Source organism: Ornithodoros turicata, chromosome 2, assembly GCF_037126465.1.
Source record: "Ornithodoros turicata isolate Travis chromosome 2, ASM3712646v1, whole genome shotgun sequence".
NCBI classification, from domain to species: domain Eukaryota; kingdom Metazoa; phylum Arthropoda; class Arachnida; order Ixodida; family Argasidae; genus Ornithodoros; species Ornithodoros turicata.
Window position 1 is genome coordinate 9,491,870 of NC_088202.1, and position 25,286 is coordinate 9,517,155.

The 25,286-nt window shown below is 44.3% G+C and overlaps 1 protein-coding gene across 6 annotated transcripts in view; it reads left to right on the forward strand.

Moving 5' to 3' along the window:
• LOC135385177 (protein Aster-B-like) overlaps positions 1-25,286 on the forward strand; it is a 226,208-nt gene that overhangs the window by 113,982 nt on the left and 86,940 nt on the right. For all 6 annotated transcript variants that reach the window (XM_064614361.1, XM_064614363.1, XM_064614365.1 and 3 more), the window contains 3 exons: positions 6,129-6,209; positions 15,490-15,665; positions 19,710-20,035. In XM_064614361.1, coding sequence (XP_064470431.1) covers positions 6,129-6,209; positions 15,490-15,665; positions 19,710-20,035 — 583 coding nt within the window. The remainder of the gene's footprint in view (positions 1-6,128; positions 6,210-15,489; positions 15,666-19,709; positions 20,036-25,286) is intronic.

Below are 25,286 nucleotides of genomic sequence, written 5' to 3' on the forward strand. Positions count from 1 at the left end.
AGGGCGCTTTTGTAGCGGTTGCTTCGCGAATATGCTTTGACCGCAAGAATCTCTTGTGTGTGCCACTATAACTTTTCTATGTGTAGCAAAATATTCATCAGTTAATTTGAAGTCAAAATTTAACACGGAGTAACGAAACGCCCGCTAGGGTGCCAACGTCCGCTGCAGTGGAAATCTGTGCATGCGGCGCGTCCCGCCGTTTTTCCGTCGAGTCGTCGTGCCGGTGGGAAAGTTGTCCGTTTTTCCGTCGAGAAATCGTCGTATGCGGTTACCGCTTTGCTACTTTCTCAGTGAACAGACGCTTTGTCGCGTGCTTTCTCCAACCTTTTCTTTCTCCCATGCGCGGAGACATGCTCTTGTAGCGTATTGTCAGTGGTGCTCGAGATGTTCAATGGCCATTGCTGGTTTCAGTGTTCATTGGAATTGACGCGTGAGAGGTAGAAATGTCTCCCGTAAATTTTCTCAAAACGGTCCGTGTATGGGCGCATGTGGCAGCTCCGTTTTCCGCATTTAAAACGAGCTCCTAAAGTGCTTATCACTTACGAGAGCAGAAAGGAGAGCAGTGCAGTCAATAAGGAATGCGAAGACAATCGTTCTTTTAATGCTTTTGGTTTCTCGAGGTAAAAAGGGCTGGCAGGAAGGAAATTATCTGACGGAGCTCTTGACAGAACCGAAGCCATTCGATGGAACCAAACGCAGGGTCGTCGATTGCTGTCAATAGATTGGTTTACATGCTGTTTCGCACGGCCTTGGAAAGTTGGCGTGACATTGCGCCGAATAATATGAACCAACTTCATTTTTCTTCCAGTTCGCTTATGCATTTCCTATGCTTTCGCGGCAATGTAGGCGTTTTGGAGCGTGAAAAGGGTAAACAGATGACGCAACACATGTACGTCTCTCTGCATGATTGTTTACCGGCGATAACACGCAGTGTCAAACTGTCGAGAAGACCACCTGTGCCGTCCCGTATGGCTTAACTTGTCTAACGCTGAAAGATGGAAGTTATTGAAAAGGTTAGCCAGGCTGTAGGACTCGAACCCACATCTTCTGGATTACCGGTCCAGGGCTCTACCAATTGAGCTAAGCTAACACACCTCCCCAGCGACTTCCAAGGGTGTGTCATCTGAAGGGACAAACCAACCACTCTCTCACTCATCCCCCTTTCACTCTTACATTTTTCTCACTCATACACACATTCATACGACGGGATCAACGCAAGCGGCATCTGTTGAACATGCGACAATTGATGTTCTGAGGCTGGAACACATAGAAATGACAAATACACACAAAGCCTCAAGTGCCTAAGAAATTAATGATGAAAGATGGAAGTCACTGAAAAGGGTAGCCAGGCTGTAGGATTCGAACCCACATCTTCTGGCTCAGAACATCAATTGTCTCATGTCTAACGCGTCAAATGTACGGCACTGCTTCTGGCCTTGGGTTAATTCTCGGAAAGAATATATATAGTCTTGAGTGGCATCTAGATAGTGTTCTTTGTTGTCATATACTGCTCGTTGTAGATACCTTATCTGAAGAACGGCTCGCAGATGTCTCTCATGCATCCAGTGCACCGTTAACATTATTACGTGAATAACGAATATTGCAGTTTCATAGTTTCAAGCGTCTCGCCGGTCGTTACTGGATATAAGATATGGCACCCTTGGACTTTTCCATTGCCGTTCTCTCGCTATTGGCTCTGTTTTGGAGACGCAAGATGACTCTGTCGTGGAGAGATACGTCATACCGCGACGCAGTCTCTGGGATGACGCAGCTTTGGAAACAACTCCCCTGTTTCGACCCTCAGAAGTAACCATTCCCCCTAGCTTCGATGTCTTTTTTTTTAAATTAGATTCGCTTTCGATTGTAAGTTGCCTGCCAGATATCGCGTACATAAAGGCCCCATTGTTTTTTGTAAATACATCAAATGGCTTTCAGGCATTGTGCCAAACTGGTTTAAATGCTCTAGCTCTATGGGGTCATTTTACTTGTCCGTAAATTTTTTAGCAAAAATATTCCAAAAGCCGGGATTCATCACGAAAAAACAATAACGCTTTCACCGACCTAACTAAACAACTAAAAAAATTGTCGATACAAAATTAGCGTTACTCGTTTTGAAATACTGTAAGTGTTATTGAAAGTCTTCTTATATTTCGTGAAATAGTTCTCTCTATCCCTTTTTTTTTGCATTTTGCAGTGGTGGTTACACAATTCCACCGCATCACAGATACCATCCGGCGATCACGTGGTACTATCACGTGCCCCATAAGGCCACGGACGTTCCTACACGGTTGTTTGTGTATGACACTATTGCTTTGGTACTAATCGATAAACAAGTGCACGCCCATTTTCTGTATACTGTGACGTAAGTACGCGAAGGCGCACCGTTGCGGACAGCTCAGGGGTTTTGTCAGAGTGCAGCCAGTGATATTCCACTTCGTTTCTAAAGTGGTATACATTCGCGCAAAGATACCTTTTTTACGGGAAAGCTTACTCTCAGCATTTTGCTACACTGTAGCGGTGCAGTTTACCAATTCTTCCTTTAGGGGATACGCAAATGAGATTAATTCGCTGTCACCTGATCAAGTTCTATTACGAACTCGCAATCAGAGCATTTGTGGGACAGTGATATACCCTCGCCAAAGGTTGTCCAAAGACCTTTTCCTGTACAGGAGCCGTCCCGGAACACAACGTGTTTTCCCGAAGATCTGTAGCTTTCAGACTGAGGACAGTTGGCGTTAGAGTATCGACACTCAGTTCCAAGAGCGAGCATGCGCCATCTTGTTTCCGCGCCGCACGCTACCCACGCGCACGCGCACTTTAGCGCACATTGCCATCTATCGTGCGCGGGTGAAATGTTCCTTTCTCTTGCAAGCAGCTCATCAAGGTCGACGGCCTCGAGCTCCCCTTGACATCCTCGGGACGATCTGGTGGACAATACATGGATTATCGCACAACAATCGTACACGCTTCTCTATCCCGCACAGGGAGCATTATGTTAGCCGTCTTTGATCCTCAACTGGTCATGGTACCGGTGTGGTGCGGAAACAAGATCGCGCTCCTGCTCACCCTTGGACCTCAGTGTCGTCGATACTCTGAAGCGAAGGCTTATTTAGTGACTCTAGTTGGCGTCTCCCTCGCCTCCGTGGACGACGTGGTGGATACGAAGTGCTGCCACTCAGTCCAGTGTAGGTTGTGAACACACTCCAGACGATGAAAGATGAAAGTCACTGAAAAGGTTAGCCAGCTGTAGGGATCGAACCCACATCTTCTGGATTGCCGAACCAGTCGCTGGAGAAAGTCGCTGGAGAGGCGTGTTAGCTTAGGTCAATTGGTAGAGCCCTGGACCGGCAATCCAGAAGATGTGGGTTCGATCCCTACAGCTGGCTAACCTTTTCAGTGACTTTCATCTTTCATCGTTGATTTCTTAGGCAATTTGAGGCTTTGTGTGTATCTGTCCCCTCTATGTTGTTCCAGCCTCAGAACATCAGTTTATCTCTTGTTCAACACTCCAGACGCTTTGAGACGATAGTTTTCTCTATAAAATACGCGATGTCAGTCGTATGCGGATCATGCACATGCACTTTTGAACTGCGTGCCGTCGGCGATCGTGTATCATTAATCCACACGCCAATCAATCACCTATATGTGATTAGTAGAGAGCGGATTTTTAGGCACTAACAGGGGCACTTGTGACCTCATAGCACGCAGTATGCCAATCATCATCGCGGATGATATCGCTCTGTCTCCCGATAAGCTGAGAAAGGGGGTGCGCACCGTTTTATGTATCAACATTCCTTCCAATCGGAAGATAAAACGATACGATTCGGAAGGTTTGGTCGGCCTAGAATGATTTATGTAGGGAGCCTTCATGGGTTGTTGCGGCTCCCTAGATTTATGCGACAAAGAGCGCTACCTGTTGGGGCCTAAAAATCCGCTCTCTACTGATTCAAGATATACATACAGGGACACGACGTGCTCCTCACCTAGGGTAGTCGAAAAAAAAAAAGAAAAAAAAAAGAACTAAATGCTAGCCAAAAATCGGAAGCTGTGCGCAGGTGACATAGTAGATATTATGCAGCAAAAAGACAGGGACACATATAGAGGAAGGTACAACACGATGACTGCAAACGCACAACTGAAGATTTATTCACAGAGAAGAACAGGCGTGCCCTGCGTGACATTTTTTTCGTTGCAGTTGACATTCGCATTCAACAAACCCTCAGCGCGGGTTCCTGCAAGTTCAGGATATTCCGCTATGTTGACGATTCTTGTTTTTTTTTCAAGACTGTGACACGAGTAAGGAGACTACAGTGGATAGCCTGCTACAGGTTTTTCGGGACTCCTCCCACGGACTAAACTTCACGTTTGAACTCCCTCAGAACGGGTCATTACAATTCCTCGACCTGAACATCACGATCTCCAATACGCACGTGTGCTGGCTCTACAGCCCAAGATCCAAGAAAGGGATCTTGCCGTGCCATTCTGCCCACACCAAGATCGTGAAAAGACTCTTAGCCTCAGCTACCTTATAAATGTCCCTCGTCCGATCCTGTGAGCACTTCGTACAAATCAGTTTTCAATCGTGAATTGACAAATTGCAGGAAGCAGGATATCCCACTGGGCTTCTCTTAGACGTTGCCGAAAAACTGCTACGGAAGTTAAGAGGCAACAACAAGAACACACGCGAAAGATAACCACGGAGGCCTGTTTCGGTCCCATATGTACACAGGCTTTCGCATAACCTCAAAAAAGTAGGGAGGAGACACGGAGTCCCAGAAGTCATCTCAGCACCGATCAAACTGCAAAGCGTGTGTCGGCGGGTAAATAAACCACGGGAACCACTTGATTGCAAGTTCAAACATAGGTTCCAGGCTGTAGAATGTGAGGAACAGGTCGTTTACTCGATTCCTATGTCGTGCGGTAGGAAATACGTCGGGCAAACGGGGAGGTGCCTGAATACCAGACTCAATGAGCACAAGACGTTGGTGTCCAACGTAACCCCATCGGGCCATCTTGCACTACATTGCCGGAATTGCGGATGCCATCCCCTCTTCTAACAGACTTCAGTTGTAGCGAGGGCAAAAGACAAGATGACTCGGAAAATTATAGAAGCCATTTACCTGAGGTTCCATCGATATTTTTTTCATATGCTATCACTTTGTAGAAAAGTTCGAAGCAAAGCAAATTCTCACCCCATGCATTTCCTATGGCCTATACCGCCCGAAAACCGCTTTTTTTCTCTCTCTCTCTCTCTCTCTGTCTGCTTCACGTTCACATCACCACGCATAGGTGGCGCTGCCTGCAGACGAACCTAAACAAAATTTTATGGAATAATCGACAGCCAGATGGACCAGATGCAGGGTTTCGAGGCAGCGCCACCTATACGTGGGAATGTGTACGTGAAGCAGACAGAGGAAAAAATGCTGGTTTTCGGGTGGTATAGGCCATAGGAAATGGAGGGAGAACTTACTTTGCTTCAAACTTTTTTTCTACAAAGTGATAGCATGTGCAAAAAATATTGATAAAAGTTCGGACAAATGACTATCAGTCTGCAAAGTATGAAGTCCTAGTAAAGTCAGCCTCTATTTTTACGACGCGATCAAAATGTGTAACCTTCGCTAAATTCACCCTGTAGGTAAAAATGACGTTTGGTGTCGCTATCTCAATCTAATGATCGCGATACGAAGAACATCAGTTGACGTCCCTAGGACTAACCGTCAGTGACAAAAAAGACTCAAAAATGTCCATTAGTGTGAAGGTCTGATAACAACATCCTCGCATAGTGAAATAGGATGCGCTGACAACGATAGAACCCGAGACACACTGACCGCGCTCGTCGGAAACGCGGATATATCCCGCAACGGCGCCTCTTCGAGATGACAAAGTGAACGATGAAAGATGAAAGACTGAAGTGAAGACTTTCCGGTATGGCACGCTCGAATGTGCATCGACAGGCCGTTTACCTATCATCTCGCACTCGAAAGTTACGGTCGACAAAGACTTTTCGGGGGCTACTCATCATCTAGCGCAGTGAATCACCGTAGAGGAAACGAGCATTTAGTCTTTGTCCACTCTGCTGGTTTCCGTTTCAGCGTGCGCGGCCTAATGGTTCTCTCTCTTTGTCGCAGGAAAAAGTCTGAGCCTGCACTGGGAACGAGCCAGGCCTCTCCGACACTGCAGATCAAACGCCACTCCACCGAAAACGTCAGGTGAGATTGCCCTCTTTGTCCTTGAATATGTCCCACGACATTTTTTGTCTATCGAGTTTTTCCGCCCACATTCCAAAGTTGTGCGTTTCTGTCGCACTCAAAAACTCACTTGTACGAGCAAGAACATAAAGGCACACGCAGAATATACCTTCGATTCGTGATGTCAAAGTCGTAGCCTCAAAAATGGTCGCTCATGCGGATGTGCAAGCGCATTCCCATACGGAGCGCGTCGTCTGCGAGCTTGCACACAAGCAGCTAGCACAAGCGCTTGCGTCCTCCCTTGCTTGTTTATCTACCTTGTGCTGTTCCAGGAGGTTCGTAGGGGGGACGGCCTCCCCACTATCATTCATGGGGAGTGGGCATGGTTTCTGTCACGAAACACATTGCTAATACGTGTCTGATAATCGCATGGAGTACAACTCGGCAACATGAAGTAGTTTTAGCATACGACGGCGTGCTGAATGTTTTTCTCGTCCCCACCCACTTCGAGAAAAACGAACGCGATCCCGTCATCGTAGACACAAAGAGCGAGACGAAGAAGCACAGAAATTGTAGGTTTGCAACTCGAAGCGTTAATTATTGCTCGGGATCAGCGCAACCATGCCTACTACGAGCGTGAAATTTTCAAGGGTTGAGCTTCGAGCTCTGAGGAATTTCCTGTTTATGGAGAATAAAACTCAAAAAGGAATCTTATGCGGTGACGCGTATCCATATTTTTCCGCGCAATGGTTGCAATGACCTCCTCGGCTTTTGAGAAAGCGCAAAAGAAAAAAAAGAAAAAAGAAGAAGAAAAAGAAAAAAGAATGTCGTAGATTGTCGCGTGTACTTTACGTGTATTCTATTGAATGAATTACAATTACTCTACTGTACTGTTGCGTGTAATGTGTCTAAGATAGGACCCTGGATTTTCTGACTGTGGGTTCGGCCTTCTCTTCAACATTCTCCATACTGATACACTGGTCAACTCGGTCAACTGAACACTATGCGATGACAGAAACTTTGGGGGGGGGGGGGTCAGGACATCACCACCACACTAGATCAGCGCTGGATGTCTCATGTAATGCACAAGGTATATCTAAACGGGTAGCGTAAACAAGCGAAAATACCAAATCAGACCCATCGGCAAAGCCACCAGCAAGGTGCGCGAGCGATCCTGGGTGTTGACAGTAGAGGTACGGTCGTAAACACAAAAACTTTACAACATGGGCGTGGCTTGTGTGTGTACTAATAGGTTATTCATAATTTCAATGTAGAAAAAACTTTCTGTTGCCCCGCTCGTGCATATATACGAAATCATCTACCACCCGAGTACATTTCCGTGTCCTGCTCCTTTTGCGCATGTGTCACAGTAGGCGTGTTTATCCGTGCATCTCTGTGTCCGTGCATTGTGTCCGTGCATTGTAATACAGAGTTGGTACACTTTTTGAGTTAAACAGGAAACGACGTTCACATCTCGGAGCTGTAGACCAAGAACCACTTGTGTGAACAGATAAATACAATGCATCCCCTGTTGCTGGCCCGCGAAAAAAAAATTTCGTCATGGGACGAGCGGCCATGATAGCGTGAGTGTTAGCAGGAATCAGCTGTGCACCAACGATGCCATGTTTCGTTGCAATTTACCTATAATATAGCCACTCACTGAATAAATGCAAACGTCTAATCACTAGGTGTACGTGTAGCTCTAGGAGAGAAATGGAACTTAAGTGAATCTTCCTAATTTCTGTGTGGTCATCACGATGCCCTTCGGTCTGGAATTGTATAAATCTGTGATAACTCTATGTATTTCGGATTGATATGTTTAACTAAACCTGATGTGAATTATTTTCCTGCATTCTCGTCTGGTGTTGTTGGTTGGGTGAGGGAAAGGGTATACAACGCAGACAAAGTGCGCGAATGTAAACGTACCGTGGCTAATTATGCACTACTAATTATTCATAGTGCTGACGTCATCCCTGACATCATTTATTTACAATCGTAGTAGTCCGCTCAACGGATGGATGGCGCTGACCGTCTCTATCATGGCGTCATTATGAAGACACGGGGGCGTATGGGAGTTGCGCTACCTGTTTAGATATACCTTGTAATGCATTCGGCGCCATTTTTCTCCAAAATTACATACTGCGTTGAGATAACCAAGAAGCGATGCAGAAGACCGCACCTCTTGTTACGTATTGCAGAGCCGGAGGCGGAATAACACAAATGAGTGATAGGCTGAGTGACTCCGCAGCGAGGTTGGCGGAAAGCGTTAATTTTTGGGAGTCCAGATCCCTTCTATATTGTTTTATAGGGACTATGGCAACCTACAGTGAGTTATTTGAGGCAAATTTGGTGTGCGCTTTCTCTGAGGCAGACGACTGGTGGACCGCGAACGTGCTTGCAGTGTAGTAGACTTCCGTCAGATTTGTATTTGCTTTAGGCTCTATATCCGGCCGGCCCCCTAACTCTTTTGCCTGTGCACACCCTACAGGGGAGCCCTTGCTATTTCAGCTATAATGATATGTCGGTAATGATACGTTGATTATGACGGAACTGTAAAATGACCCCCCCCCCCCCTCATTTTTTGCAACACCCCCCGTGCTCGGAATTCTGGATAAAGCATTGGCCCCTGCAGCCTTAGCTGTATTTCAGATGTAGTCCATGTGGCACAGTCCAATACTTGGCTTTCAAGAGCACTTGGCAAGAGGATCGATTTAATTTGCAGTATTCGGAAGTCTCACCGTGAAGATTTCTCAGAGTTTCTGCGTTTCTGCCTCGCATTGAAATTTCGTTATGCGTTGAACTCGTGTGATTTTCACGTACACCGAAGACATATTCCAACGCGAAACACGCCACGCCAGCGTCGTGTTGGATTTCTCCAGGAATGGCGCCAACCCTTTTTGCCGATCGGTTAGAAGAACGCGTTGCGCAACGCGGCGACGTAAATGGGGCCCATACGTGTCGGGAAAAGCGGCAAAGCGTTTTATGACGCGTAGGATAGAGCACTGGAACCACCGTGCGTCGACCAGAAACCGTCAGTGAACAGGTAATGTCGGCCGTCTGCTTAATCGGGCTCACGAAGGAGCCGCAGCGCGGGGGAGGCTGTGGTGCTGCTACTCCGCAGCAAGAATCAGCAAGGCTTAGCGTTTCGATGGAGCGCCGCGCGCCGCGTATCGCAGCGTTTCGCCGCACGCGCTTCCTAGCGAACAACCATTTCTTCGTTTTTCTTTTTCTTTCTCTCTCTCCAGAACGTCGCCTGAAACATTATGTGCACACTACTGGACATCGTGGTTCTATGTAATTCCATGTGCAGATTCTCAAGTTGTGCATTTTCGTCGCCGTTTATTCGCATCGCATTTATTCCAATTCTTCAAACATCAAATTTATTTTAATGATGATAATGATTAGGGAGGTCCAATTCATCTTCCTGTAGATCATATTCATGCAGGCATTGACTGCAGTGCACTATTCTCACAGAGATACAGAGGTTGGGACAAATGGTAGTGTTAGTGAGGGGCACTCATTGTGTTTATTTCATCCCTTCCTTTGTCACTTTTTTTAAAGCGCTTTTTTCGAGATTAGGGTTTCCACGTGGCCGGTATTTCACCAGCCTGACCGATTATTTGCTTCTCTTGTCAGTATTTTGCAGCAGAGGGAATTTCGTGGGGAAATTTGGTTAAAACTCCGGAGTTTCAGGACGCGATTTTTGTGGTTTTCGTTGTTTTCTCTTTTCCACAACCTCTGTTCTGTGCACATTCTACCACGCAGAGACAGAACGGGAGTGCGAACACTATCCTTACACAGTGTGTCCCTGCTAACTCGGAACAGATTTTTTTAAAAACATAAATATCACTTTTTCGAGATGAAATCAATTGCAATTTAGCATGTGTTGAAGGGCACTCCCTAGGAGGGCACCAGCAAACTCCTAAGGCAATGTCCTAATTCACTTTTTAATTATAAAAGGTACAAGGTCGTTCCAATGAGAACATCTGGTCGCTTCGGTCACCTGATACCGTTGCCGTTTTCAGAACAAAAATCCGTTTGATAGATCGTCCGCAAAAAATTCATGAAGGAACGCCATTTTTTTCTTTATTTTGTTCATTGCGCATCTTCGGGGACACATTTTTCCTTCACCCCCAGTGTGAGAGGGTGAAAGAGCATATCGCCTCTTGTGTCCTGGAAAGAGATCAAAAGAAAACAGAAAATGCAACCGGAGATAAGGGCAGTTCGGATAGCATCACCCGATACATTTATTTTCGTTTTGTTTCTGCAAGTTCATCTTCGACGCATGAGGCGGCACCGTGCTCCTTCACCATCTCACATTGGGGTGAAGGGAAGACGCGTCTCTGAAGATGCCCAATGAACAAAATAAAGAGAAAATGGTGTTCCTTCACGATTTTTTTGCGGACGATCTATCGAACGAATTTTTGTTCTGAAATCGGCAACGGTATCGGGTGACCGAAGGGACCAGGTGTTCTCATTGGGACAACTTAGTAGCTTTTATAATCAAAAAGTTAATTATTGAAAGTTAATTAGGACATTGCCTTAGGAGTTTGCTGGTGCCTTCTTAAGGAGTGCCTCTCAGCATGTGCTATACTGCAATTCATTTCATGTAGAAAAAAGTGATATATATTTATATATATATTTTTTTAAAATCTGTTTGCAGTTAGCTTGGACACACTGTCTGTACACTGTGATATGTGCGATGTTGCTCCTGCACAGTTTACCTCACCCGCTCCCAACCTCTGTGTTTCCTTCGCCTAATCTCAAATTTCCTCCTCTCTCTTTCAACCTCAGTAGCTCAGTCGGTATCTTTGACGGCCAAAGGTGGCAACCCTAATCAAGATACACTTTTCTCGTTTTGAGATAAAACTCTCGACTGTTTCATTATGCATCGTTCAGGATGGTATAAACTCTTCACATTCTACCTGCTTTTCGTAAGTCAATGCTCATGGTCTTGAAAGCGTATACAGCAATGTTTTTATGATAAGATGCTCTGTATTGATTGATTATTTTCTGTGTGAGTCTGAGCGCTCTTGCAGAACACTATACATTATACTACACTACTTTTTTTTGTGCCATTTGAGGCAGTTCCTCCAATTTCCGCTCTATCTTTCACTATATTGGAGCTGGAAATGCAGTTAGTGCATGTGTGTTCCACATTGGGCTTTATTGATTGTTTCCTGTTTAAGCTGGTCGCTTGCGTTCCTCTTTTAGGTGCGTTGCTCCATTGCAACGGAGAAGCACTATTATTGTTCTGTTTTATCCAGCAAATGAGAATCTGTACAGAACGGCTGCATTGAGAACCCATTGAACCAGATCAGCACGAGGCCTATAACGACCACTTGTCGATAATTGCCATGGTTTAGAACAAACTATAACAAATTGGTTGTTATAGGTGCAGCTGTAGGAGAGGTTCTTTTGTATATCCAGCAGTTTTTGTGATTCCTGTAAAGGATTTGATAAGTAGTTCTGTTTTTCTATGACACCTTATCTTCACTGGCTTGTTCCATTTCGAACAGCATGGAACACCCGAAAGACCTTTAAAATTGGTGCAAGTTAGTTGCTGTGTTACGGAGCGTCTGTAGTGTTTTACTTGGATTGGCATTAGGCATGTCGTCAGTATTCATGCATTATCAATCCTTCAGTGCTAACTATTTAATCCCATGATCTCCTTAGTTCCTCATGCACCAATAAACATCAAATCATCATCACCATGATAATATTGTCCGTAGTGTAGCAAGGGGCAGCACCATTTCAATTCAGAGGCACAATCTTTTTTATGTCTTGTGTCAGATTCACCGCACTGTTTCATCTTATAATTGTGCACCCTATTATACGAGAAGTTGGTGTGCCTGGGACTGAGACTTCTCTTTTATCTCCTATGCCACAAGGTGTCACCCATGCGGCCACATGCAGACAACATATGATAACTGAGTACAAGCATGCACTAGAGACTTGCTAGTGTGCAACATTTTCTTAGGAAGATAAGCCTCCTGCTTATGTGCTCAGACATGTGAAGCATGTCTAATCAGTCTAGTAAAAGCTTATTGTAGAGATAAGCACTGTAGAAGTGGACTACAGAGCAAAGCGAGTTGTCGCGTGAGAGCCCGACTGATTTGAGAGAGGAGGTTGCAGATAGCATCCTGACCAAATGCTGGAGAGCTATGGCAGCTATCACTCGTCTCGTTCTATCACTCAGCGAGGTGTGTCCTCCTGTGGCTTCCATGTTTAATGGACCATTGCCATGTACGCGTCGCTCCTGGCTGCGAAATGGCGAAGTAACACCATATGGACTTAGCTGGCATTTCTTGAGGCTATAGCAGGATAACATTTGTTTAGAATGGCATAGCCTGCTTCTGTAGAAGCACACAACACGTGATGCACCCAAAAAACCACGCGCAAACTTGTTAAGGCATATTCATAACATGCCATGTTTTCATGCCAACGATCATGGCGACACTTGTACAGTTTGGCATGCTGTGTGGAGAAGCAGTACAACAAGGCACGCAGACAGCTTCAAAGTGCATGCGTCAACACCGGCAAAGAGAAAGAGGTTCTTCACGTGAGAGGTTCATGTGAGTTCTTCGTCAGCATCGGCATGGAATCATCTTCCTCATGCGTCCAACGGCGCGAATCCAGAGCTCCCACTTCTTCCAGTGATACTTTTCCAGTGGGAAGTGGAAGAATCGTACACCAGCATTTATGCCTTGAATGTTGGGGCAGTCGACAACGCAACACATTACAGGCATTCCAAGAAAGAGCTTCGCCAAGTCTCATTACAGCCATGGTGTTTTCATGTAAAAAAACATGGCTGCCGCTGCCAGAAATGGGTGGGCATGGGCATACACGTACCCAGAAATGGGCCATTGAGCGGCACATGATTCCACGTTAGGCCTAAAAGTAGCAATAGCAGTAGCTGATTTAGAAAGAGATAGCATTGCTTACTAGCCGTCGCTTTCCTACGAGCTATAGTCGTGTTCAGCTTAAGAAGGAAAAGAAATCTAGTCCATCAACTACATACGCTGTTGGAGATCAGGAGACGCAATAGCGAATCAGGAGCACTACTGAAGCGCCACCATGTGCCACCAGTAGGGGAGAGCACTTTCTGTCGCAGCATAGTGTCATGCGGCCAGTCTTAACAGCAAATACGGAATCAGAGTGAGTGTGATGGACTAGGTTATCCAGTGCAGGAGGGAGCCTGACCTCTCTGTGTCCAGCCATCCTATCTGTGGCGCAGTAATATTTTGAGAGCTGACGGACTAGATTCCTTTTTCTTCTTTAGTTGAATATGGCTGTTCTCCTCTACAACTACTTGTAGAGACACTCGTGTTGTCTTGAAAATGGCAGAGAAAAGTTTGACTGCCGATGAATAAATCAACCCGCTTCATGCCTTCTTCCACGAGACACGCTTAAAAAATTGTACACATAACATGACTCGCATGTCATTTCTCTATGTCTTCGTTGTTTTCGTTCACGCTGCTCCTGTGATAGTATCTTTTCCTCTTCCCCTTCTCGACATTGAATATTCTTCTCCGCAGTATTTTTGCAATGCGGAAGTGAGCAGTGCTGTTGCTGTTTGAGTTCTGTAAGCTGGGAAACTCCATCGCACACGAAGGGAAGTTGCAGCCGTTCCGGGTCAGCGCGAAACATATCGGCCGTCTGCTGTTACTATCATTCATTAAGTGCATCTGCTGGGGTCCACTAGGTGGCGAGCAGCCAGTTGGGGAGGCAAATATAGTACAATATTCTCTCTTGTTGAAGAAATTCTCCAGGCGCTGAAGATGGGAATTGTCACATAATTCAGTGTGCTGTGCAACAACGGTTTGTTCACATTGTAGAACGTCAGATTGCATGGCAGCATGTGCAAAATTTTTGCTTGTTTTTGCTTTTCTGTTGTTGCACCTCTGTTCAGACAAAAAGCTGCCTTTTAAAACCAATTTGTCTGATGCTGAAGGTTCTAGTGCGGAGCAATTGGAGCTGACATTTGTGGTGGTTTTGCTGTAAAGTTCAGATGTCACTTAGCATCTTTGTGAATGTTGTACAGATGCACAGCAATTTTTATTATTGAACGCGTGACATTTTGGTTTGTTACCCTTTGGTTTGGTTTGTTACCCACAAGGATAAATGTAATAGTACTGCACAGCTTCTGTTGCTCTATCTTTTTATTTCCATCTGGTTTCTCTGTGCATTTACTAATCGATTGATTTATTGATTCGTAACAATGACCATGCCGAAAATACAGGCACAAATGGACTGAAAGGGCATTCCCTGCTCCACTATGTAGCTCAAAAATGTGCAATTTATATTGCCTTCATAAAGCTCGCTCCTGATAGCATTTCGTTGCTTTTGGACACCTGGTTTTCTGTCCCTTCTGTACATCTTGCAGTGAAGTACTGTGCTATGTACTGATCATGTGGGGGGTAGACTAAAAGCCAAAAAGTCCTTGTATTGATGAAATGCGCTAGCTTGACACTAGCTTGACACTAGCATATATCTCAGTGCAGTAACGCATGCTGCACATAGCTAGTATATAACATATTGATGAAATATGCCAGCATGCACCAATAAGTTTTGATGCCTTACAGACATCATCTTCAGGACATGAATGAAACCAAGAGACTAACAAAATGTTTTGTTCATGTGGTGCCCTTATTGGCATGAAAGTGTCAGACTTTCAGTTTTGTTTTCTCATATTGTGTTAGGCTGGTGTATTTTGTCAATACAAGCACACCTTGCACATAGTTAATGTGCAAGGCAGCATATTGCATATTATTGCTTATCCTTGTTGGATGATTCAGAGATACTATATTTGCATTAATTGATTCAGTCTAAGATGCATTAGTTTAGATACAGAGAATGTTAGTTTGATATTTTAAAAGTGTACTGTGGTGCAACTGCAGCATGCGTAGCAGATAACATTGGCTTCATTGCATGCATAGTGCAATAGGCAATGCATATTTCATTGAGCCTTAGGGATAGTTACAATTGCAGGTTGAATGTCCATGTAGCTCCTGTGTGATGTGTGCTTCAGCTACGTAGATCTGATGCAACTTATTTACATGTCTGCATGTGTGTCAGTGCATCTATGTTAAGAACGTCCTGCATGTCAGCGAGGATGTTAGTGTAACATCATAAGTATGTACCTACTTAAGTTGTTCCAAAATGTCTTTGAAGGAGCACCTTTGGTTCTTCTGTTTGTCACTTCATATTATTTTATCGATTGCTTTATGTCATCATGTTGTGGTAATATGGTGCCCTGCAGATTTTCAATCTTTGTTTGTTTCGTTTTTTCCCCTTGCAGTCCGTCCTCTCTGAGTCCCAGCCAGAGTCCCAAACTGGGGGGCAACCGTTCCCCTGATATCAGGCTCTCACCTGTTGCCCCCCTGGGCGGGAGCAGCCCCTCACCCACCACAAGCGGGACAGTACCAGTCTTTCCGGATACGCCACCCACGGAAAGTGCCAGCGAAGTTCCCGCAGGTAAGAAGCATTAGAAGGTAACATAAACACTCCTTATGCCTTACGTCAGGACATCTCCAGAACATGCATGTGATTGGCTGTCAAGTTGCAGTGCGGGTGTGTGCCTAGATTGAGTGAAACAAACGTCTGAACACAAAAATGTGATGTTCTGGCACTATGTTTTGGACCTCGAGGAAAGGTCAAAAGTTCAACACCAATAGAAGTAGCCGGCTTAATTACAGTCTTCACTGTAAAAAATGGGGTTGTTATGTCATAAGTCCAAGAAAGTTCCAGAGCCCTGCATGGGTGCAATTGTGTACAAGAGCATGCCGTGTGATGCACACACACATGTGACGTGAGATGAAAGTATGAACATTCACGTAATACGCATGTTCAATACCGTCAGTGGCATTGTGCTAGCCGTGTTCATTGGTAGGTTACCATGTTTGGATCATGCTCTCCCCACATAAGTTCCATGAATTTGAACTGAACTAGAAAATTTCTCATAGCTTGCCACATGATACTATTTACTGTTGCCTGCTTTTATAAATATGTTTCTTAATGAGTTGTAAGTAATGTTTTATAAATAAGTTATTTCTGGAAACATGTCCTTCAGTATGGTGTCACACATTCTTGTTCTTACTTTAACATTGTAAAATATATGGTTTGATGAGTACATGCCAGCTGATGTTCCTGGAATTCGGTTGGACAACACTGTAGCTGGTGAGAGAAGTATTCACTGATGTTTGCTGGTTATTTTAATGCAGAGTCACTGTGCTAGGTCCGACAGAGCACATTCAGTCAGATTTTTCAAGCCGTACCACATCTTTCTTGAATCTTGGCCTGAATTGATATACCGTGTAGATTGTGGGTTAAGTCTTGTAGATTTAGACTTGAAACTACTACTGTGCTGTTTTTGTAATGGACCGTGTGTAGTGTGAGTGCTCTTAAGCAACGCCACTAGGGGGCCGGATATAGTAGTCTGGTTGATAAAAGAGCGAACACGCTTGTGGGGGTGGTGTCATTTTGACTCTGATGCATGTTGTGTTACGTTGGGCTGCAGGGCAGCAGATCCGTAATAAAGTATGTGTGTTGGTTGCACCTTTCGACTTCTGGACTAAATGAAGCAGTATGACACCATATGTACAGATGAGACAGTAAAGGGATTGGGTAGATGGTGTAGAAAAACTGTAGAACAGCTTTCAAAATTATAACAAGGCAATCTGGCCTCTGTTATTTAGCACAGAGCCACTACCTCGGTATTATAGTAGAGAGAGAAGGAAGATAATTTTCTCAGGCTTAAAAGTGTACGGTTTTAGTTTCACCCATATGATCATAGTTGTCTCACGATGTTAAGCTACAAATTACCTCATTATCATAAAAATTGAGGGTGGGGGGAAGTGTCCCAGAAGCATAACACCTTGCAGCATTACTACAAAATTACTCTGTTAGCTGAGTGTGCAGCTGAGGATGACTGGTGCAGGCAGCCTACTAAACCATTGTTGTCTAAACAGACAGTGATGAAATGGCTGAGGTGGAAAAAAAATGAAACTGATTTTAAGGCACTAAAACAACGCGTTTTATGTGCCTAAAAAGGCACTCATAGAGGCCGAAAAGGCATGAATTTTCTCGGAATAGGCACAATCAATATTACACTACCAACACTATGAGTGATGCCATCAGCATTCGTTCCGTTACGGTCTGTCGCGTACACTTCTGTGACAATTGCTGCAGAGCAATAATTAAGGCCCTGGGTTTTCTGCGATTCCGCGAAATATCACGGAATTCGGAATTCATTGCGGAATCCTTCGTTTGGCACGGAATTTCACGGAATCCCTTATTTTTAGGGGGGTGCGGATATTCGAGTTCTCGAATTTGATTCAAATATCAATTACTCGAAGTATTTCATTCGCGAATCGAATGCTCAATATTCAGATTTTCGAATATCCGACGACTCGCCAAAAACGAACGACACCTCCCGAAAGTGGGCTTCACCTGAAGCTTCTCTGCATGAGGTGAAGCCTGCTTTACGAAACTGCCAATGCTTCCAGCGCAGACAGGTTGTAGTTTAGCTTAAGATAACGTTAGCCCAAGTATATGGTGCATACTTCGCCTGAGGAAGGGGTGGCGTCCCTCCTGTGTGCAGTTTAGCTGTGGCAGTGGGGGACTTTGATTTGATGTCTGGGAGTTTGCCTTTAAAGACTCTTAAATAATGCCTACAGCTGAGAAACAAAAAGGGTGTCCTGTAACTTCCACAGGGCATGTATTGTAAGCTCCTTCCTATAATATTCCTATAAACTCTGCAGATGCTGAAAGATCTTTCAGCAGGTATAAAATGATTGCAGGCAGCAGACCGCATCATAGAAGAACACATGATAGCATGTATGTAATGCTGAGCCACAACAGTGCTTTCAATCTGTAATTTTATAAAATATTTTTGTTCCCACATTATCCAAGAAAATAAAGTGTTACCCATTTCAAGCAGCCGTTGACTGCATGCCGTGGGAAATCGCAGATGTTTCAATTTGCCACAGCAGAAAACAAGGGGCCTTAGTAATATTACGCTTGTGTTATAACCTCTGAAGTCATTCTTCGGTTGCACTGCAAGGATTCCACACCGCCAGCGAGAGAGAGATAGGAATAAACATAGTATGAAGATTTTGTCGTCCACAAAACCCCTTTGATTGCATAACAGTCTCTATTTTAGAATTGAACTACAAGCATTATGCACACGTCTTCTTGAAGACAGTAGAAAACAAGTATCATTTCAATGTGTTCCGCATAAAATTCCGTCTCCTGTCACTACGAATTGTCCTACACGCCGAGAACGATCCCGCAATGTCGACAGATTTGATGTACAAACCCGGGTGAGACCCGGGACCCCTCACGAGAGATATCGTTGGGAACAGAAGGAGCATCACCACTAGAGCTGTAAAGTAACTAATTACAAGTAATTACTTTTTGTAAACAAATTGCTGTGATCAACTACTTTCTAAAATGTGTAAATGTAAGTGTAATTTAATTACTTTTTTGAGTAACTTGTACTCTGAGGAAAGTTACTTCTTCAATCGAATTTCTGTGCGAGTATTAGGTCCTGGGGTGGAGCATCACAGAGTGATTGTAATGAGAACTTAAAAAAATGTCCTGCTGGTAAGAACAAATTTATCAGCATTATCAGCTTGATTACCAAGCGAGTGAGTATTTTGGGTGGCTTCAGAAGTTAGTTTTCGACAAGTACTACGTCTGATACAGTGTGCTCCAAAGTTTTACACGTGGTCAATTTAACCATGAGTAACCAAAAGTACTGAGAAGTAACTCAATGTTATTCCACGAGTAACTGCAAATGAGGTACATTTTAGTCCAAATAACTTTTCCTGTCACTTAGTTACTTTTAAAGTTATAGAACTGTAACTTAATTACACTTTGCGAGTAACTTGTACAGCTCTGGTTACCACTAAGCATAGCTGCAAGGGTCCTTGCACCGGATGCAAGGTATGCGGGCGAAAAAGGATTCATTTTCTGTCATAGGAGAAGACACTTGCTGTCTGTGATGTAGCACGGCGAAGCATGTCCTCAACTGTTACAAAGTTTTCTTTTCTCTTTTTTTCGTTGCAAAAAACTATGTAATAAACATGAAGCAGCAAGTAAAGTACCCATTTAGGCACTTATCGGCGCCCATTAAAAAAAACGTACTAATTGCATAAAAAAAGAAAAAGCACTAACATTAGGGTACTAATGGGTTCCCTTCGACCTGATTCGTGTTTAGAGTATTAAAAGCCAGCATCTGTACATCCCCCGACGACAAGGCATATGCCTGGAAATGTGCTCTCTACTTCTGATGTAACACTTTTATCACTCTGGCACACTCTCATCTGTGCAAATGAGCATGTTGTAAATGTATCTTGGAGGCGCTACAACTAACACAAAATAATTAATTTATTGTATGTCTGGCAGTCAAATGTAGGTGCTTTTGTTTTGCATGCTCCCTGTTATTTGACCTCAGCTTCATAAAAGGAAAGAAAATAAATATGTGAGCACTAATGGTATGGTCACCCGTGAATGCAGGACTCCAGCAAAGTGCCAGCAGCCTCACTGACAGTCATGCCTCCCTGGATCGTACCTCTGAGTCATCGGGGCGCTCTCAAGAGAGTGGCACCACCACTGCCAAGGCTACACCCGACCACCAGTCCTCTTCTAGCAGGCAGGAAGGCAGTGCGCTACGAGGGAGCGACAGGTCCGACAAGTCGGACCAAATGTCCAGGAGCTACGAGAGGTCGGACCGTTCGGACAGGTCTGACAAAGGGGATTCCTGCAGCAAGAAGGGGAGTGATCAAGGAGACAAGTCTGCTAAACTTATGGAGAAGAAGAAGAAAACGTCTTCTTGGTACAATGTAAGTTATCAACTTTTACTCTGTCTCGACGATGTTATGCTGCAATGAGTCTGTACTATACAGGGTGTCCCAAAAAACGTGTCATTGAATTATAATAAAAAAAACTACACCACCTAGAATCATGAAGTCAACGGCATTTGTTCGTGCTAGGTTTTTGCCACCTCTTGATATGAATGTCATGTAACGTAAGTTTAATTATGTAAGTTTTTGAGAACTGAACTCGGAAACTTGCCAAGTCAAGTCACTTTTTTACCCCACCAGTGTGAAGAGCATGCCAAATTAACTCAAATTAATGATAATTGACAGGGATATTGAGGAGCTATACCAGAAGAAAAAATAGCCGAACATCATGCTCTTCGGAGCTCCCAGAGGATAGCGAGCGTTGAATTTTTCAGCGCAGTCGTTGTCAGTCTGACGAGAGGAGGTTGGAAACGCAGCCCACACCGGCATTGTAGAAAGAGATAACACAGGCTTGACTTATCGTGTCTGGTTTCCGCTGGGATCATGCCTTCCCCTCCCAATTTCAGGAACTGTCACATTTTCTATTATCACTTTGTAGGCTGTGTTTGCGACCTCCTTTTGTCGGGCTTAGAGCGATTGCGCTCAACAAGTCGTCGCGCGGTTCTCCGAAAAGCATGGCGAAAAGCATGATGTTCAGCTATTTTTTCCGATAGGATAGCTCCTGCTTATCACTGTCAATTATCATGAACTTGAGTAAATTCGGCACACTCTTCGTATTGGTGTGGTAAAAAGGTAAAAAAGTTACATTTACTTGGCAAATTAATTTGCATAATTAAACTTGCGTTACATGACATTCACATCACGAGATGGCAAAAACCTAATATGAACAAATGCCATTGACCACATGATTCTAGGTGGCGTAGTTTTTTTATTGTAATAGGAGATATGCGAAATAGCGCCATCTGTCGAGTGCACCGCTCCCGACCGCCATGGCTAGGGCAGATCTCTCACGAGCTGCAGCGCGGCTTGAGGAGGTTCCGCTAAAAAGGGATCCACGGTCGCAATTTTTGAAGCACGACTCCTCGGTGGAGTACAGAACATTTTGGCGGAATGTACGAATGACAAACTGTTCAGAACTCTAGTCTCAGCTGCAGAAATAGTCCTACAGTTTTGCAGTCGATTCCATTTTCAGCGAGATCTCACACGGCATTTATCATCGACGTTTGGCATTTGCATTTACCTTGTTTTCTGCAATACTTCACTTTTTACTTTTAGCAGCTATTGTGATGATAAGATTAAATGAGATACTGGTCTTATAAATGGGGAATATTTTGATGCCGGAGTTTTTCATACCATTTGCCGCAGTGCGCCGAGCCATCTCTTCCTTAATGTTTTGAGATTCTTGGAACCACGCCACAGTTGTAGTGCTGCTGCATTTGGTAGTTGTGATATATAATTAGATTATACAGTCGACCCCCGTTTATCCGGACGGTGCCGTTCCTGGCGAAATCGTCCGGATACCGGGGCATCCGGATAAATGAAACGACCGAATAGAAACGTCCTACAGAGCAAGGTTTAATTAAAACACAGAAATCTCGTCAATGACAGCTGTTACATAGTAGTGTAGGCACTCGATTCCTGCAAACTTTTGCTAATTGCATAGAGTTGAGCCACGCTGTTGCGCTGCTGGAAGAATGTCAGTGCGGTCGCAAAGTGTCAATGTCGGAGCCTTGTTTCTCACTGGCGTCATCGGCACCGTCTTGCTGCACATCATCGGAGGCAACAGCAGCAATCACTACGTCATCAGTCATAGCAGCACACGCGTCATCATCCTTATCAACGTCAACGTAGTCAGAAACCGCAGCATCATCTACGGCAGTCGCAGTGAGCCTCTGCATCAGGGATCGCAGCTCAGCTAGGGGAATGTCTTCATCGGCCAACGAGCCGTGAGCAGCAGTCCCTCGGGTTGGAATTCTCCCCTCTAGAACCGGACAGTTGCTCGAGATATTTCCAAATGACTCGACTGGCCAACGTGACCCAACGCACACAAATAGAAAAAGGGGTCATCGTGCACGGTTGTCTTCCCTACGGAGGAATGTAGGTCCCTGATGTGTGACGGGAATAACCCCAAAACAGCGAAAAGGGTGACGAAGCGGGGTCAGCGTCTCCTCTTACTCACGGTAGTCCGGATAACTGAAGCTGGATTACTAGAATTTTCGACTTTCGTTCCCTGGAATTCTTGTCCGAGTCCGGAAGCTGAAGTCCGGACAAACGAGAACAAAATACATGGAAGAAAATCCGTTCCCGTGCCTTTTGTCCGGATACCGCGGGATCCGGATAAATGAAGTCTGGATAAACGGGGGTCGACTATATAGTACTAGGTTTCAGATTTAGATGTTGGAAGGTATCTGGTTCTATCATTGCTGCTTGCTCTCCTTAAGCCACGACTTGACCTGTTTGCCGAGCGTGTGACTTCATGACCAACATTTATTTATGTTATTTAATAAATAAATATTTGATCAACATAAATGCCATGGTTCTGAACCTGTAATAAGCGGGGTTTTATCCTATGTAGTTCAACTACAAGAAGTGATTTTCCTTTTAACTGTGTGAGGCAATTCACACACACACACACACAAAAATAAGATTTAAAAACAAATATTCATAGATGATGTCCTATTCTCGTGTTCTGGCTTATTTAGTGGCTCGACTAATTTCTTTTCTTACTTTCCCTTGTGCACGAAAAACTGGAACACAGTAGAGAACACATGTAGAGACCGCTAATTATTGTGCACAAGCTTATTTGGAGTTAGGATGAACGTCAAGAGAGCGCACTAGGTACAGCTTGGGACAAAACTTTACGGAACATGCCACTGGCGTATTTCTTTATCGGAGCGGCTCCCTGTTAGATATCAGGAAGAGTTCGAATAAGAAACAGGTGACCGGCTGTTCTAGCTATCTGTGAGTATATTTGTCTGCTCCCGTTTGCTGCTAGGGTGCCGCTCCAATGCAGAAGTGTGACACCCCGGTGTTCCGTAAACTTTTGTCCCAAGCTGTACATATGCAAAACAATATTCCAATCTATCACACTTGACAAGTCACCTGCAGGTTGTGATATAACTCACCATAAGTTCACTGATTTTACAAGAGTCAAATCAGGAACACTATAACATTGGTCTGCCTCTCAGGTTCTGCATCAGTGGTGCATAAACGAGTGGTAAATGTCCGATTCTAAAGTGATTGCATACTCGTATTAATTCTGAATGATCGAGAATGATGAAGTGATATGAGAGACTGCATATTAATTCTGAATGATCGAGAATGTTAAGCTTCACTCGTTAAGCTTTAGGCTGGTCCGACAGTAGCCTCAACTACAGGATGCTATTTCAGGCGCTTCCTAGTGCTCAGTTACAGCGATTCATGAATATGCACCCTTTTGTCGTTTTATTCCTCTCTGCTAGTATAGCTTGGCGCAGCAGTGCGGTGGCACCTTCATCATTACTAAATAGCATTGTGTTCTGGTCTTCAGAGTTTCGACATACGCAGCCCTTTTCACGACAAAAAGTTGTGGTATTCAGACGATTCTTTACTAAGCAGAACGAAAAGCTTGCAGTGTTGTTCACACTATGCTGCCGGCTGCTGCCTTGCTGCACAACAAACTTTTACTAACGCAGTGGTACATGAGGTGCTTACACATAGAATGACAAAAACAACAGAAGCCCTCTTCAGCTGCCACTATTCAATCAAACTTACTCACGGGCAACGCAAACTGTGTACACGGAACAGCGGAGCCATGCTTTCCAAGCATCGCCTCAACGAAAATGGTGCGAGTTCGTTTTCGCTAACGGGCAAGAGAGGGCGCTTCATTTCGCATATATCCTATTCAATGACAAGTTTTCTGGGACACCCTGTATACAATAATTTATATTTAGGGCCTGTATACAATATTTTGTTTGTTTTAGGGTTAAATCCAGTAAAACCTGTTTTTACCTCCCAATTTGCATCATCATCACTTACGGTAAAACCCGAACACGCGCCCACAAAAACTAGCTCGGCAGTGTGCTAGCTCAGCCGCCGATACGCATTGGACACACTGTACATTCAGCACGTCTGTTCTCCATTTCATGTACATCTAAAATGCGAGAACCGCTCTTTTCTTATTTTCCACCCGAAAATCTGCTGTTCCACCCGATATCACCCAATTTTACCCTGTTGTATGGCTCCTGAAATAAAACCCAATTTTTACCTTCGGATTTTTATAAAATATACTTAAGGAGTGACCTTTTCAGGTTAAACCCGATTCCGCCCGGTTATTCCCCCCCCCCCCCCCCCCCAAACTGACCTCCGACCAATTCGGGTTAAACCCGATTTCTCCCCGAATTCCAGTCACTATGAAATCCTCAAGTGACGTTTCCACTGAAGACGAACAAGGTTGCCACGTGTAACACATGTAAGAATGGGTCACTTACTTTCCAAGCAATACACCCATGTGTGTCAACACTGTCTATGCCTTCGGGGATTACCGCTGGAAGGCAACATCCTGCAAAAAATAACAACAAAAGAACAAAAAAGAGAGATTAGGAAAGGACTTAATAGACAAGAGGAGAAAGAAAAACACCCGATAACACCCGAAGGCACAATTGTCACCCGATTTCTCCCCGAATTACAGATTTAAAAATAGCACCCGATTTTTACCTTACTTTACCTAGATTAGCCTGAGAAAGGCATTTAACCCGAAAAAGTCACTCCCTAAATATACCCCAAAACACAGGGCCCTATTTACACTATGCGATCTCAGTGTTGCATTAGGCTGTTGCCACTGCATACCAATAAAGATGTTTTTACTCAGCATAATGACAGATAAAACATAGCTATTTTACAGCTGAGTCGTAATTTCTGGTAGTTTTTATGTACACAAGCGCCTCAGTCATCATAGGAAAGTTCTGCAGCATGCTATTCGCATCACTCCCGAAATGCAGTAACAAAATGTTTGTCCCTGAAATGGACATGTACAGATGTACTGTAAATAAAAAAAAAGTGAATACAGTGAAGAAAAATATTATGCAAGGGCACTCCTGATAGACTGTAAAAACAGTAAAAGCTAGAAAAGTCTTCTATGTAATCTCGAATGTCATTTCCTTGCTTCACTCTAAGGCTGGCCTAGCTTTAAGCTGTATTTGGCTCCGATTGTGAGGTATTTCTTTACTGGTAGTATAGTTACAAGAACATGAAAAAGGCTTTGTGTGACACACGCTATGGTCATCGTAATAATAAAAAAATATGGAAGGCA